This window comes from Elgaria multicarinata, chromosome 1 (genome assembly GCF_023053635.1).
Source record: "Elgaria multicarinata webbii isolate HBS135686 ecotype San Diego chromosome 1, rElgMul1.1.pri, whole genome shotgun sequence".
NCBI classification, from domain to species: Eukaryota; Metazoa; Chordata; class Lepidosauria; order Squamata; family Anguidae; genus Elgaria; species Elgaria multicarinata.
Genome location: NC_086171.1, coordinates 4024173 through 4040426, shown reverse-complemented (window position 1 = coordinate 4040426; position 16254 = coordinate 4024173). Strand labels below are relative to the sequence as shown.

The 16254-nt window shown below is 48.7% G+C and overlaps 1 protein-coding gene across 1 annotated transcript in view; it reads left to right on the top strand.

The window, feature by feature from the left end:
- The window catches only part of LOC134413404 (tumor necrosis factor receptor superfamily member 16-like), a 60090-nt gene extending 52206 nt beyond the window's left edge, over positions 1-7884 (top strand). The window contains exons 5-6 of the mRNA XM_063147586.1: positions 4727-4872; positions 7550-7884. Coding sequence (XP_063003656.1) covers positions 4727-4872; positions 7550-7854 — 451 coding nt within the window. The 3' untranslated portion in view covers positions 7855-7884. The remainder of the gene's footprint in view (positions 1-4726; positions 4873-7549) is intronic.
- Positions 7885-16254: the final 8370 nt, after the last annotated feature.

Sequence of the window (16254 nt, the reverse complement as noted above, 5' to 3'; positions counted from 1 at the left end):
TGTTCTATTGGAAAGCGCAAAGCCCCTTCTTTGTGCCTGCTTTCGGAGCGGATTTATTTCCCTCCGAGCCGTCTCTCCCCCACACGGCTGCGCTCTTTATATTCCTCTCACACTGGACGGACCCCGAGCCGAAGACCCTCCTGCTGTTGCTCTGTAGATTGAGCTTTTGCCACCGTTGCCAAAACCTTCTGCCTAGCAGTCTGTCTCCTCACAAACGGTTGCAATATGTCACCCTCGGCCTACCTCCAAGTCTGCGGGTGAGATGGAGAAACGGACGCTCCGTCAGCTTCCGGGCCGGGTCTGTTCCCCTTTCGGCCCGCTGGTGCTGAGCACCCACGGAGCGGGATCTTCCTGTACGCAACCGGCCGCCAGCCGCCTCCACACACCCCTTTTACGCAGCAGCGCAGGGGTACCATTTTCAGCGGCAGCCCCGAGTTCCTGATCGTCAGCAGTTCCCTCCTTGCAACGCGCACATTTTAGGCAGCAGAACTTCCCGTGTGCCCCGCCCCTCTGCAACATTGCAGCACGCACGGGGTGCTTTCATCGCAAATGTGCATGTTCTAAGTAAGGAACTGCTTATCATCAGGAACCCAGAGCTGCCGCTGAAAATGGCATCCCTGACTTGTGTTCCCCCACGTCCTCTTGTCACACGCTCCTAATCTACTGAGGCCGCCCCAACGCAGATGGCCGACTGAACCTGGGAACTACAGACCAGTCAGTCCAACATCCATCCCTGGGCAAATTCTGGAGCAGATGATAAAGAAGTCAATCTGTAAACACCTTGAAACCAATGCGGTGATCACTAGAAGCCAACATGGATTTGTCAAGAACAAGTCCTGTCAGACAAATCTGATCTCATTTTTTGATAAGGTAACCTCCCTTGTGGACCGTGGGAACGCTGTGGACGTCATATATCTTGACTTCAGCAAAGTACCACATGACATTCTGATTAACAAACTAGCTAAAAGTGGGCTAGATGGAACAACTATTAGGTGGATTCACAGTTGGCTACAGAATCGGACTCAAAGAGTACTTATCAATGGAACCTTCTCAAACTGGGGAGAGGCAACGAGTGGGGTACCGCAGGGCTCAGTCCTGGGCCCAGTGCTCTTCAACATTTTTATTAATGATTTGGACAAGGAGGTGCAGGGAACGCTGATCAAATTTTCAGATGACACAAAATTGGGTGGGATAGCTAATACCCTGGAAGACAGAAACAAACTTCAAAGGGATCTGGATAGGCTGGAGTGCTGGGCTGAAAACAACAGGATGAAATTTAATAGGGATAAATGCCAAGTTCTATATTTAGGAAATAGAAACCAAATGCACAGTTACAAGATGGGGGATACTTGGCTCAGCAATACTACAAACAAGAAGGATCTTGGAATTGTTGTAGATCGCAAGCTGAATATGAGCCAACAGTGCAATATGGCTGCAAAAAAGGCAAATGCTATTTTGGGCTGCATTCATAGAAGTATAGCTTCCAAATCACGTGAGGTACTGGTTCCTCTCTATTCGGCCCTGATTAGGCCTCATCTAGAGTATTGCGTCCAGTTCTGGGCTCCACAATTCAAGAAGGACGCAGACAAGCTGGAGCGTGTTCAGAGGAAGGCAACCAGGATGATCAGGGGTCTGGAAACAAAGCCCTATGAAGAGAGACTGAAAGAACTGGGCATGTTTAGCCTGGAGAAGAGAAGACTGAGGGGAGACATGAGAGCACTCTTCAAATATTTAAAAGGTTGTCACACAGAGGAGGGCCAGGATCTCTTCTCGATCCTCCCAGAGTGCAGGACACGGAATAACAGGCTCAAGTTAAAGGAAGCCAGATTCCGGCTGGACATCAGGAAAAACTTCCTGACTGTTGGAGCAGTACGACAATGGAATCAGTTACCTAGGGAGGTTGTGGCCTCTCCCACACTAGAGGCCTTCAAGAGGCAGCTGGACAACCATCTGTCAGGGATGCTTTAGAGTGGATTCCTGCATTGAGCAAGAGGTTGGACTCGATGGCCTTGTAGGCCCCTTCCAACTCTGCTATTCTATGATTCTATGATTCTATGATCAAGTGGTAGGGTTTTCTTCTATGGCCAATTTGCCATGGTTGTCTACATTGATGAAAGCGAGGTGAGGTTTGCTTTTCCTGACGCTCATTCTACAGTACGCTAAAGTGGCAGCAAGGTAACTTGGCGGTAGAGACCTGCTTTGCATGTAGGACAGGGGCGTTGATCTCAGGCCTGTGAGCGAAATCTAGTTTACCAAAGATCCAGTCTGGCCCTGTGGAGGTGCCCCAATGGCCACGTCCCTCTTGCCTCAGCTTTGCGCAATCTTTCAGAGTTGAAACACCTCTCCTAAGACTTAGTTACTGGCAATAGGAGCTTAAGGGTGCGTTCCTATGCCTGTTTAGACAGAAAAAAGCCCTACAACTGTCAGCATGCCTCAGCCAGCCATGCTGTTTCAGCCATCCCATCATCCATCACCATTGGCTACGATGGCTAGGGATGATAGAAGGTCCAGGCCAAAACATATGAAGGCCCAACCCCGGTCTTAGACAATGGGCTTTTCTACACGAGGCTGTTAATCCCCTGTATCTACTTTCAGTTTCGTCACAGAAATGAGATCTGAGCACTACAGCGAAGAGGGTTTCCATTAGTGCTTTTCCACTACATAACCTCTAGGTGGCACTGTGGTGTAGCAGAATAGCACACATATACAAGTGGAAAAGGTGTTTTCTTTTACTTTCCTAAATAATACTGCATTTTCCTCTTGAGTCCCAGAAGCAAAACTGAGGGTCATGTTGTCTAAAGAACCCGTAAATAACTGTGAGTAGGGAATGAGGAGTGCACAATAAATGCCTTGCGTAGAAAAGCTCAACGACGTTCTGGGAAGGCAACTTTACTGTCTGAGATTCAAGTGCAATCCACCAGGGAAAAGGAGGAAGGGGGAGACAGAGAAGGGGAAGGGGAGGGACCGAACAAAGCAACATGACCAAGTTTATGTAGTAAGTCAGTGGCAGAAGCCCCGGCGTGAATCCAGACTTCATGGTCATGTACACTAATGGCACTACACAAGTTCACATGCTCAGGTTGTCGTATGGGCAAAGGTCATCCTACAGTGTGCACCATGGGAACAGGCTTCCCAGGGAGCAGCCCTCCAGGGCATGTTCCATACATGGCATTTGGGTTACTGGAGGAAGCCTCTTTCGTCCAGGCCCTCTGCTACAGGAAGGTGCATCTGTTAAGGAGCCCCGAGAGCGCGTCGTGGTGAACCTGTCTAAAGCCAACAACACTCTTCCGTGCTGGTTCACATGTGCATGTCAATTGCTTGGCTACAGCCACACCAAAAGAGGAAGGCAACGTGGCTCTGATGCCACGTAGGTCATTTCCCGCAGGCTGGATCTAGACTTAGTCCTACTTGGGGCAGACTGACTGAAATCCATGGGACTCAAGTTAGCCGTGGCTTCCAATGGGTCTACTCTAAATACGATTCGGCCCAGACCCAACCCATTGGATAGAACAATGGGTTTCTCCTTGACTCCCTGCTCTCCATCCCGGTTCCTACGTACACCGACCTGCCTGCATAGGCCACCCGTTTCAGCTCTCTCTTTTGCTCTTGCCAACCCCAAAAGGATATTATAGAGCTGGAAAAAGTGCAGAAAAGGGCAAGCCAAATGATTAAGGGACTGGAGCATCTCCCTTATGAGGGAAGGTGACATCAACTGGGATTGTTTAGCTTCCAAAAAAGGAGGCTAAGGAGAGACATGACAGAGGTGTACAAAATTGTGCATGGTGTGGAGAATGTGGAGAGAGAGGCATTTTTCTCCCTCTCTCAAAATACTTGAACCCAATTGGGTCATCCCATGAAGCTGATCGGTGGGAGATTCAGGTCAGATAAAAGGAAGTGCTTCTTCACACAGCGCATAGTTAAGTTATGGAACTCACTCCCACAAGATGTAGGGATGGCCACCAATTTGGATGGCTTTAAAAGGGGGTTGGATAAATTCCTGGAGGCGAAGGCTATCCATGGCTGCTAGCCCTGATGGTCGTGTGCTACCTCCAGTGTTTGAGGCAGTAAGCCTGTGTGCACCAGTTGCTGGGGAACATGGGCGGGAGGGTGCTGTTGCACCATGTCCTGCTTGTTGGTCCCTGGCCAACGGCTGGTTGGCCGCTGCGTGGACAGAGTGCTGGACTAGATGGACCCTTGGTCTGATCCAGCATCAGGGTGCTTCTTATGTTCTTAAGACCAAATCCCATTCCTGCCCCCCCCTCCGCCTGCCCATTCCCCAACCCAGCTGTTTCCCACTCTGCTGAGGCAGACATTCCTCCCTCGGCGGCCCGACCTTTCAGGGCCATCTGTCTTGAGATGCCAGCAGGGAAGAGAATCGATGCGGGCTCATTATCCCGGCCTTTGAGAGCCTGCGGAGAAAAGCAGAGATTCTTCTCTCTCTCTCTCTCTCTCTCTCTCTCTCTCTCTCTCTCTCTCTCTCTCTCTCTCTCCACACACACGCTGGCATTTTCTAAAGCACAGATGTGCTTGGAGAGCTCCCTGCCACCTGTCCCCAACCCATTTTGCACCAACAGTTAGAATCTCTGCATTGCCCGGGCGTGCATTATGGTTTGGAGGGAGGGAAGGAAGGAGAGCTGAGAATGGGGGGTGGGGGCAGTGTCTCAGCTTGAGCTCTCCCTTTACCGCTCTCCTCCATAACCTCTTTCCCCTCTTGGTTTGGCTGCAGCTGGACCACGTGTAAGCAGAAACATCAGCTAGCCAAGGCCCGGGCCGGAGAGATGGCAACTTCCCCGGAAGGCGAGAAGCTTCACAGTGACAGCGGGGTCTTCCTTGACACACACAGCCTCCAGGAACACCGCCCTCTCAGCAAAGGTACGGGGCCGCGCCCTCGGTTCGTCCCAAGCGTGAAAGGGGGCGTGCAGCAGGGTTAGGTGTATTCTGCAACTCTGCACAGTTGCAGAAAGTGGTACGGGTGTGGCATTCGCTGTACCGAGATCTCATTGTCCGGCTAGGTGATTTCCTGGTTCAAACTGAGAAGCAATTTTAAAACGTCTCCAGGGACAGAAATGAGATATCAGTGAGGAAAACAAAGATTTTAGCTGGGAATGGGCACAAATGCATCCAACCTTAGGGTGACCCTATGGAAAAGAGGACTGGGCTCCTGTATCTTTAACAGTTGCATAGAAAAGGGAATTTCAGCAGGTATCATTCGTATGCATGCAGCACCTGGTGAAATGCCCTCCTCCTCACAACTGTTAAAGTGCAGGAGCTATACTAGAGCGACCAGATTTAAAAGAGGGCAGGGCACTGTGGCGTTACACCCCACAAGTCAGTTCCCTAATGTATGTCTAAGATTTGTAAGTCTATTGTGTTTAAAATGTTGACCTGAGTTGGGGGAGACTGAATACCTTAGGAGTGGGGAGGAAGGTATATAAGGGAATGACTGCGTTGATAAGGGGGAGGTGTTTTTGAAGTACTTTGGTTCTGGAGAGAATTAGAGGATCAGGGTAGAGAGGGTTGTCTTTTGAGTGTAGTGTGCAGCTGGTATATATTATACAATCCTGATAATAAAGAAAGTTCAAGAGTGAAGGTGTGAGAGAAAGGAAAGTGTGTATGAGAAGAGAGAAAGGATAGGATGAGAAGTTTTAACAAGGGTCTGAAAAGTTTTATTATGAAACAAAGTTTGTGAACATTGAAATAAATTTTTATTCAATTTGTTTTACTACCACAACATGTATTTATTTATTTATTTGTTTGTTTGTTTGTTTGTTTGTTTGTTACATTTATATACCGCCCCATAGCCAAAGCTCTCTGGGCGGTTTACAAAAGATAAAAACAGTAAAAACAGTAAGGGAGAGGAGACACCCTGGTAGGATTTGGCCGTGTCACTTAAAGCTGACTGACATGCTTCGAAAAATCTCGTGGTGAGGTTCTTCTTGGAGTATTAGCATTGCAGGTTGTGAGTCACGTTCTGGAGTGCAATTTGGGTAGAATACGGTGGAGGCTGGTGGCTCCAATATCAGTGGGGTGGTGAATTTAGTTAGTTAGTTAGTTAGTTAGTTAGTTAATTACATTTACCACCGCCCCACAGCCAAAGCTCTCTGGGCGGTTCACAAAAGTTAAAACAGCAAACATTAAAAAGTATACAAAATTTAAAAACCATTGGAAACATAAAAACAACGGTATAAAAACAACAGTATCCATTTAAAAAAACAACGGTTCTGGGTTCAGCGTTGTTCAATGCTGTTAAATGCCTGGGAGAAGAGAAAAGTCTTGACCTGGCGCCTGAAAGATAGCAGCGTTGGCGCCAGGCGAGCCTCATCGGGGAGATCATTCCACAGTCGGGGGGCCACCACTGAGAAGGCCCTCTCCCTTGTTGCCATCCTCCGAGCTTCCCTCGGAGTCGGCACTCGGAGGAGGACCTTAGATGTTGAGCGCAGTGTATGGGTAGGTTCATGTCGGGAGAGGCGTTCTGTCAGGTACTGCGGTCCCAAGCCACAAAAATCCCATGTGTCTCCTTAGCATTTATCATCTGCAGTTATATACATATAACACCCGTTCTGACATTAATTCACCATCAGCACATATAATTCACAGCGCATTATTTTATTCCTGAAATCATTCCTGTTTAATCCCTTTCTCCACATAGTTTGTAGAAAGGTGGTGTTTGTCCCTCACCTCATGCTCATAACGTAGTGGCGCTTAGCTTGAGCAGAGAGTGTCCGCGGACAGGCCTGTGGTATAGAGCCTGTGTCGTGGCAGGCGCCTGCAGCTTTAACTGGTGTGACGAAGAGGGAACTTCACCAGGTTCCCCATATATACAAATGACGGCCTGCTGAAATTCCCTTTTCAATACAACTGTTAAAGATGCAGGAGCCCTGTCCTCCTTTTCATAGGTAGGGTGACCTCTTTCAATCCCATTTATTTAGGGTGACCCTATGAAAAAGAGGGCAGGGCTCCTGCATCTTTAACGGTTGTATTGAAAAGGGAATTTCAGCAGGTGTCATTGGTATATATGGAGAACCTGGTGAAATTCCCTCTTCATCACCACAGTTAAAGCTGCAGGAGCTATACTAGAGTGACCAGATTTAAAAGAGGGCAGGGCACCTGCAGCTTTAACTGTTGTGACGCAGAGGGAATTTCACCAGGTTCCCCATATATACAAATGACAGCCTGCTGAAATTCCCTTTTCAATACAACTGTTAAAGATGCAGGAGCCCTGCCCTCCTTTTCATAGGGACACCCTATCCAACCTCTCCCCACCAAAGGGTCCAAAATTCCAGGGTGGGGGAAAACAATTGAGCAGGGGGTTGGACTCGATGGCCTTGTAGGCGCCTTCCAACTCTGCTATTCTATGATTCTACGATTCTACGATTGGCATGTGTGGAACTCTGAACAGAAACACTCCACAGCACAGTAATTTGTTGCAAGGGCCCCCGCTGTTTTTCTCCTGTGCAAAATCCAGGCCACGCCAGGGAAATGCTGTAGCTCCCTTAGGTCAACGGCACCCTCTTTGACCCTGCCTCCCCCCCTGCCTCTCCCCAAACAGTGCACAAGGTGGAACCCCGGCTGTACGCGAACCTCATGCCCCATAAACAGGAAGAAGTGGAGCAGCTGCTGCAGACCCCGGCCCACGGCAAAGACTGGCGCTGCCTGGCCGACCACCTGGGCTACGAGGAGGAAACCATTGCGGCCTTTGGCAGGGGGGAAGCCCCGGCCCACACCCTGCTCTCTGATTGGTCAGCCAAGGAGGGGGCCACACTGGACGCCCTGTGCACAGCCCTGGTGGCCATCGAGAGGGTGGATGTGGCGGAGAACTTGAACGCCCCCGCCGAGGTCAGCTCTGTGGTGTGACGGAGCTGCTCGCCTAGCAGGTGGACTCGTTAGGGTTATTTTTCTTTGTTTGTTTGGGTTTGACTAAAAAAATAAATAAATGAGGGAGGGGGAGGGGGGGAAAGGAGGAAAAAGGGGAGAAGTCCGGGACGGGGGACATTTTTGTGACTGTAAAGGGCTTAAAAAGGAAATGCTGAAATCTTTAGCGAAGAACAATTACGGTGGGCAGTGTTGGGGTGAATGAGCACCAATCCTACTTGCTGGGCGGGTGACCTCTGGGCCTACAGATGAGGTGGAGCTGTACGTTTCAGTGGAAAAGGATTGCGAGCCCAGACTGCTACCTGGTTTGGGAACCTCCGTGGTACTGAGATGTTGTGGGCTGATGTGCGTATTTTTGTTCCAAAGGACGGGGGTGTCAAGGGAAGAGACGGTTTGGGGGTTCCTCTTCCCTTGCAGAAAACTGGATGGCGTTTAGTATTCCCTGCACATAGAATCATAGGATCATAGAATAGCAGAGTTGGAAGGGGCCTGCAAGGCCATCGAGTCCAACCCCCTGCTCAGTGCAGGAATCCACCCTAAAGCATCCCTGACAGATGGTTGTCCAGCTGCCTCTTGAAGGCCTCTAGTGGGGGAGAGCCCACAACCTCCCTAGGTAACTGGTTCCATTGTCGTACTGCTCTAACAGTCAGGAAGTTTTTCCTGATGTCCAGCTGGAATCTGGCTTCCTTTAACTTGAGCCCGTTGTTCCGTGTCCTGCACTCTGGGATGATCGAGAAGAGATCCTGGCCCTCCTCTGTGTGACAACCTTTTAAGTCTTTGAAGAGTGCTATCATGTCTCCCCTCCATCTTCTCTTCTCCAGGCTAAACATGCCCAGTTGTTTTCAGTCTCTCTTCATAGGGCTTTGTTTCCAGACCCCTGATCATCCTGGTTGCCACACCAAGCTCTGCATGGTGGGAGCGCAGAAACAGGTCTGAATCGGACATGGGGTGCAAAACTCTGCCCACTGATGAGCAAAATCAGTAAAAAAAAATTAGTGCAAACTAAGTAGGGACCTAAGAAAATTTCAGGGGTGGGGGTGATTGATGATCCTTTTGGTAGCAAACGGGGGGCCCTTCTCCCTTGGAAAAAGTAATTATGGTAGAGGAATTGGAATCTGAAGGCACATGATCTCCAAAACCAATTCCTCCCCATCTACTGCCTTCAGACCCTTTTGGTGGTGACAGTCGCCTGAGCCTCTGTTATCCAGCAAAAGTTGTTCTTTCGCCCGGTGGCTCTGGGGGACGCATGGAAACAGATTGGTGTTGCATTTTGGGATGCGGAAATGGACTTCCGGGCACCCACCCTCCCATCCAAGAGATCCCTGTGTTGGCTGAAAGGGACCAAGCTGGTCTCCTTTTTGCTTAGTCAACACAATTAATACATGCACAAACACACACACACACACACACACACACACAGAGCAAGTAAGCTGGCCCCAATAGTACAGCTAGGTCATTTTAGACTATGGACATAATGGTCTAACATGGGCTTTTCTGCATGAGGCATTTATCATGTGCTTGTTGTTCTCTACTTATAGAAGTTTATGGGTTCTTTAGATGAGGTCGTGGCACTCCACTTTTGCTTCCATGTCTAACCAGCACTTTCAGCCCGTTTTTTTGTGTGTGTTTTTTAGAAGCAGGGAAAATGCGGCATTTAACAGTGAAAGCAAAAGAAAGCGCAGTTTCCTCTTGCGTATTTGCGCTATCCTGCTATACCACAGCGCCACCTGGAGATTCTGTAGCAGGAAAGCAGGCAAGAAAATGCACTTTGTGTAGCACTCAGATCTCAATTCTGCAATGAAACCAAAAAGTAGATGCAGCATATAGAAAAGCTCAGTAATGTGTATTACGTCACTTACTTTGCAATGTGCTAAGCCGCCCGTTTCATTTGCAGGCCCCCCCCCCCCCGCTCTTTCTGCCAAGTGGGTATCTGGACCTCTGCCCTGAATTCCTGGCTTTGACAGTGCCACTGCCTGGCTCATATTTTGGTAGATCCCTCTGCAGAATTATTGTTATACTTTTTGTTAACATTTTCCACACCGAGCTTTTCCACCTGTCATTTATCAACTGCTTCCTCTAAAATTGCTTAGGGACTGGCACCCTTAGGACAGTGGCTATAGTTTACATTTCCTACCCTTGGTTCCTTAAAACTCCTTCCCCCCTTTTTTTGTGGGGGGGGGGCAGTCAGAGTAATTTGTACAGAAGATTCAGAAAACTGGAGAAAGGCCTGGTCTTTAGTTACAAGAGGAAGACACAGTGACTCAGGACGCTGCCTCATTTTCCCATCACACCTACGGGTTTCTGCTCTCCAGGGTCTCACCTGGAGACCTTTCCTAACTCTGCTACTGGTCTTTTGCTTTTTAACTGGAGATGCTAAGCATCAAACCTGGGACCCACTGCGATCTGCTCTCCCCCATACGGTGACCCTGTGGAAAGGAGGGCAGGGCTCCTGTATCTTTAACAGTTGTATAGAAAAGGGAATGTCAGCAGGTGTCATTGGTATGCATGCAGCACGTGGTGGAATTCTCTCTTCTGGTCATTCAACAAAAGTGGGCAGGGCTCATGCAGCTTTAAATGTTGTGATGAAGAGGGTGTTTCACCAGGTGCTGCACGCACACGAATGACACTTGTGCTGAAATTCCCTTTTCTGTGCAACTGTTAAAGACACAGGAGCCCTGCCCTCCTTTGCATAGGGTCACCCTACTCCCCCTGACATTACATGACTGACCCCTGCAGTCACACCCCCATTTTGCAGGGCCTCTTCTTCTGAACTTGATCAAGACTTCTTTTAAAGAAAGGCTTTAGCAGCTGTGCAATCTCTCCCTCCTGCGTGAGACCACAGGCCACACCAGAAGGGGACAAAAGGGGACCCATTTCTCCTTGCCACAGCAAGGCAGTTTTGTCTACTGGAAACAGAAGAGGAGGCTGTTGTCTCTGAGCAGGAAGCTGAGTGGGTAGTGAAGAAATGCCAACACGTGGTTGGAGAAGCCTCTGATGGATGGTGCAAGAAGGCCCCAATTCCCTCCATGGGAAACACCACCCTCCATACACAAAGCTTCCCCAGGGCGTTCCAATTTTTCACTGCAACCCAGCAAAGTAGCTTCATTTCAGGTATAATGGTGCATCTAGAACACGCTTGCCCAACGTGGTGTGTCCCCACAGGTGTGTCAGGCTGCAAGTCCCATGATCCCCAGCAAGCATTGTCCTTTATTGACAATCACTCAAAACGTCCAATCCAACACATCTAAGTAGTGTGACCCTATGGAAAGGAGGACAGGGCTCCTGTATCTTTAACAGTTGTAAAAAAAAATAAAAAATTGGCAGGTGTCATTCGTATGCCTGCAGCACCTGGTGGAATTCCCTGTTCATCACAACAGTTCAAGCTGCAGGAGCCCTGCCCTCTTTTGCATCTGGCCAAGTGGGCAGGGCTCCTGCAGCTTTAACTGTTGAGATGAACAGGGAATTTCAGCCGGTGTCCTTGGAGCTCAATGTCATCTTTCAATCCCATTTATTTAGGGTGACCCTATGAAAAAGAGGGCAGGGCTCCTGTACCTTTAACGGTTGCATAGAAAAGGGAATTTCAGCAGGTGTCATTTGTATATATGGAGAACCTGGTGAAATTCCCTCTTCAACACAACAGTTCAAGCTGCAGGAGCCCTGCCCTCTTTTGTATCTGGTCACTCTAGTATAGCTCCTGCAGCTTTAACTGTTGTGATGAAGAGGGAATTTCATCAGGTGCTGCATGCATACGAAGGACACCTGCCAAAATTCCCTTTTTCTTTACAACTGTTAAAGATACAGGAGCCCGGTCCTCCTTTCCATAGGGTCACACTACATTTGCGTTCCCCCCCCCCCAGCTGTCCGCTCGCCGTCTGCATTGATCCGAAGAAGACAGCATAGGTCTCGACTTTAAATCCGGCTCCACCCTCTGGTTGGGAAGCGGTCCCTTTTCTTCCAGCCTGAGCCTGTGAAGGCCAGGCGTGGCTCCAGGCTGAGCTTGCAGCGGCTTGATTCATGAACGAGATGCCCGGTGCTGCATTGCACAAGCCTGCCACTGGCTTTCATAATGCCAGGACTCTGGGAAGCAGGCGGCCTTTTCGCAAACCCCTCCAGTGCTGAGTTCAAGACTTCCTTGACCCAGCATTTCAGCCTGCTATGCAGGGCCCGTCTAAGGCTGTGCTTTCTAGCCTGCCCGCCTCAGATAAAACTCTTTCTCGCAACCAAGAGCGTCATCAGACAAGCGTTTTCCAGCACGCACGTTACTGGGCACGCACAGATTTTCGCAGGACCTATTCACGACACCGTTTGCCTCCGGCTCGTCTCCTTCAGTTTTCCCATCTCAAAAAAAGACCCAGGAAAATCCGATTTTTCTTTCCATGTAGCAAAACATGCCACCATTTCCTGCTGTGAGCAGGAAAAGCAGCGAGAAAGAAACGCCCACTGAATGGGCCACGTGGTCTTTGTTTACTTTGTTTACGCTGATCAAATTTGCAGATGACACAAAATTGGGTGGGATAGCGAATACCCAAGAAGACAGAAACAAACTTCAAAGTGATCTTGATAGGCTGGAGTGCTGGGCTGAAAACAACAGAATGAAATTTAATAGGGATAAATGCCAAGTTCTACATCTAGGAAATAGAAACCAAATGCACAGTTACAAGATGGGGGATACTTGGCTCAGCAATACTACAAATGAGAAGTATCTAGGAATTGTTGTAGAACGCAAGCTGAATATGAGCCAACAGTGCGATATGGCTGCAAAAAAGGCAAATGCTATTTTGGGCTGCATTAATAGAAGTATAGCTTCCAAATCACGGGAGGTACTGGTTCCTCTCTATTCGGCCCTGGTTATGCCTCATCTCGAGTATTGCGTCCAGTTCTGGGCTCCACAATTCAAGAAGGATGCAGACAAGCTGGAGCGTGTTCAGAGGAGGGCAACCAGGATGATCAGGGGTCTGGAAACAAAGCCCTATGAGGAGAGACTGAAAGAAATGGGCATGTTTAGCCTGGAGAAGAGAAGATTGAGGGGAGACATGAGAGCACTCTTCAAATATTTAAAAGGTTGTCACACAGAGGAGGGCCAGGATCTCTTCTCGATCCTCCCAGAGTGCAGGACACGGAATAACGGGCTCAAGTTACAGGAAGACAGATTCCAGCTGGACATCAGGAAAAACTTCCTGACAGTTAGAGCAGTACGACAATGGAACCAGTTCCCTAGGGAGGTTGTGGGCTCTCCCACACTAGAGGCCTTCAAGAGGCAGCTGGACAACCTTCTGTCAGGGATGCTTTAGGGTGGATTCCTGCATTGAACAGGGGGTTGGACTTGATGGCCTTGTAGGCTCCTTCCAACTCTGCTATTCTATGATTCTATGATCAGCCTAAGGCGACTATATGGAAAGGAGGTCAGGGCTTCTGTTTCTTGAACCATTTCAGCGGGTGTCATTTGTATGCCTGCAGCAGCTGGTGAAATTCCCTCTTCGCCCTGCCCTCTTTTGTGTCTGGTCATGCCAACACAGTACGCAGGTAAATGATGTCTTGCTAGGAACGAACATTTTGTATAATTCAAAAGCTTGCCTCGCTGGACATTAGGAAAAACTTACTCACTGTTAGAACAGCGTGACAATGGAACCAATGACCTAGGGAGGTGGTGGGCTCTCCCACACTGGAGGCCTTCAAGAGGCAGCTGGACAACCATCTGTCAGGGATGCTTTAGGGTGGATTCCTGCCTTGAGCAGGGGGTTGGACTCGATGGCCTTGTAGGCCCCTTCCAACTCTGCTATTCTATGTTTCCTCTTTCTTAGCATCTGAAGAACGAGGAAGTTGCTCGTCCCTAGAAGCACGATTCAAAGAGATGGGAGGGAAATGTGATTTTCCTCCTCTCCGTGTCTGAAGAAGCTCCAAGTCTCCTACGTTTGGGGAAATGGCGGGTCTTGGCTAGCTAGCAAAGCAACAGGAGATGCCCCAAGCCCATCCATTTTGTCGCCCTCCCCATCACTGAGGCCGCCAAATCGTGCCGGTTGGCTTGTTCGCCGGAGTTTAGCACATCATAGAAGCTGGAGGAAGGATCCGTAGGTCGCCTTCCCTCCTATTGCGTCCTCCGGCTGCCTCGTTCCTTCCCGCCGTTTAGAAATATTGCGTTAAGCATAGTCTGATTCAAGTTAGACCGACATTCTAACATTTTCATGTTGATGGGGCTTTAAACTTAAAACAAAGAGGGGGGAACGGGCAGTGAGAGGGCGGAGATGTGTTCGGTCCCCCTCTAGCATCTCTCTGCTGCCTCGTTCCTTTCCATCCTCGGTTTTCCTCTTCTATGAATCTGCGTAGCTCCGCATATAAAATATATAGCTTCGCTCATCTCTACTCCATAGCATCGTATGTGCGCAGTAAGAACTGCACTACAAAAAATAATAATTCAGGAGATAAATCGCTGTTGCTGTTGCAGCATGACGCTCTTTGCGTAGATTTGAATCTACGAAAATTCGGGTTTATATTCAACGAGGAGCAATCCCGTTGTCGTATAGACAGGGGGGGGGCATGTCTTCCTTCCCAGGGTAGCACCCACCCACCCACCTCTTGCAGCCCCCTGAAAATTCTACACAGACAGTCAGGAGACCCTTCTGAATGGGGTGAGCAGTGATTTGGGGGGAGGGGGGAATCCCCCCAAATTTGGAACCTCGGAAGTGGAGTCCTTCCTCTTGCGGAAGGGAGATCTTGGATCCAAACTAGGTCTTGGGGAGTTTATCACATCCAGAACTCTTTACGAATACTGAACCACTGCATCCAAACAAAAAGAGATTTTTGGTGGCTCTGTCCGCTGGCGTTAGCTCTGAGGTTCTACTTTCCACGGCAAATCGAAGCATGACTCATCATGACCACGTCAGCTCACCAGTGTTGCCCATAGGGACCAAGGGGAAGGCTGTGGGATCCTAGGGGGAAAACACCAAACCCCAGCAAGACTCATTATGAGCCTAGTTCTCACTGAAGTGCCTGAGATGCTACCACTTTTGGCTACTGGTGGGAACACACGCGACTGAATGCTTCAGTCCAAAAATATCCCTGCACCTAGAAAATTGCCTGTCAGGGAGAAGGTTTGTAGCCTAACTTTCTATGTGCATGGGGGTTATTTCATTTTTACTTTTTGTATGGAGGAATATTCAACCATATGAGCCCCCACCTAGACTATAACGTGGTAGACCACCTCACTGAGGACTAGGCCATTGAAGCACCTGTTTTGTTGGTGCTTATATTTACGGATGCCTCAGGTGTACTACAACCTAACCTCTTGGCTGTAAACTTTTTGTAATATACTTTCTTTCCTCTCAATTCTTTTATAAGGAAGGTATTTGGGGTGGGATTGGGGTGTGTTTGTGTAACTAATTTCACCATTTATTTTATTTGGTTGCTTGATCTTGGCTGTGTTTGTGTCATTCTCTCAAACTCCGCTGTGTTCTAATGAACAGAAGAAAAGGTGTAACTTTCCCACTTACCAAACAGTTGCATTAAAAATGATGTTGGTTAAAAAAAACATCCTTTGCTTTGACGCGTGGATCAGCAATGGGTTCCCATGGAGTTGACATTGGCAGTGGCTCCAGTAGAGTGCATTTTCACATGAGGAGACATGAACTTTGTAGCTTCTTAAAGACTCGTTTATTGTTTATTTATTTATTATTGCATTTATAGCCCACCTTTTTTCCTCTTAAGGAACCCAAGGCAGCATACATAATCCTCCTCGGCTCCATTTTATTCTCACAACAACAACCCTGTGAGGTAGGTTGAGCTAAGAGTCTGTGGCTGGCCCAAGGTCTCACCCAGTGGGTTTCCATGGCTGAGGGGGGACAAGAACCCGGATCTTCTGACTCCCAGGCCGACACTACACCACACTGGCTCTTAGTGTGAATAATCCATGAACCTCTTCTCTGCTACCATGGTTATATATTTTTCTCTTCTAAGCGGACGTATTTTGCTCCTGGGATCTACCCAGAAACTCAAAGAGTCCTGAAAGAGAAGAATTGGATTCCATGACTATTGGTCTCTTGATGATCCAAGAGTGAGTTGGCCCGACTCATGATGTCTGGCTAAACGCGCTGCAAAACCGCCAAAGCGGATCTCCAAAGTTTCAACAGTTGTAGGGGCAAAAGGGCTTTATTTGCCAAGTTCACGCTTTGCCCTTTCGTTAGAACCATATTTGCAAGGATGCCTTCCCAAACCTGCTGTCCCCCAGATGTGCTAGACTACAAGTCCCATCACCCCCATCAGAATACCCATTGGCCTTTTTGGCTGGGGATACTGGGTGTTGCCTGGCAGCACATCTGGAAGTTGCCAGGGTTGGTGACAGCTGCTTTAAAACGACGATTTATCAACAAGTATTAAGATATAAAAGAT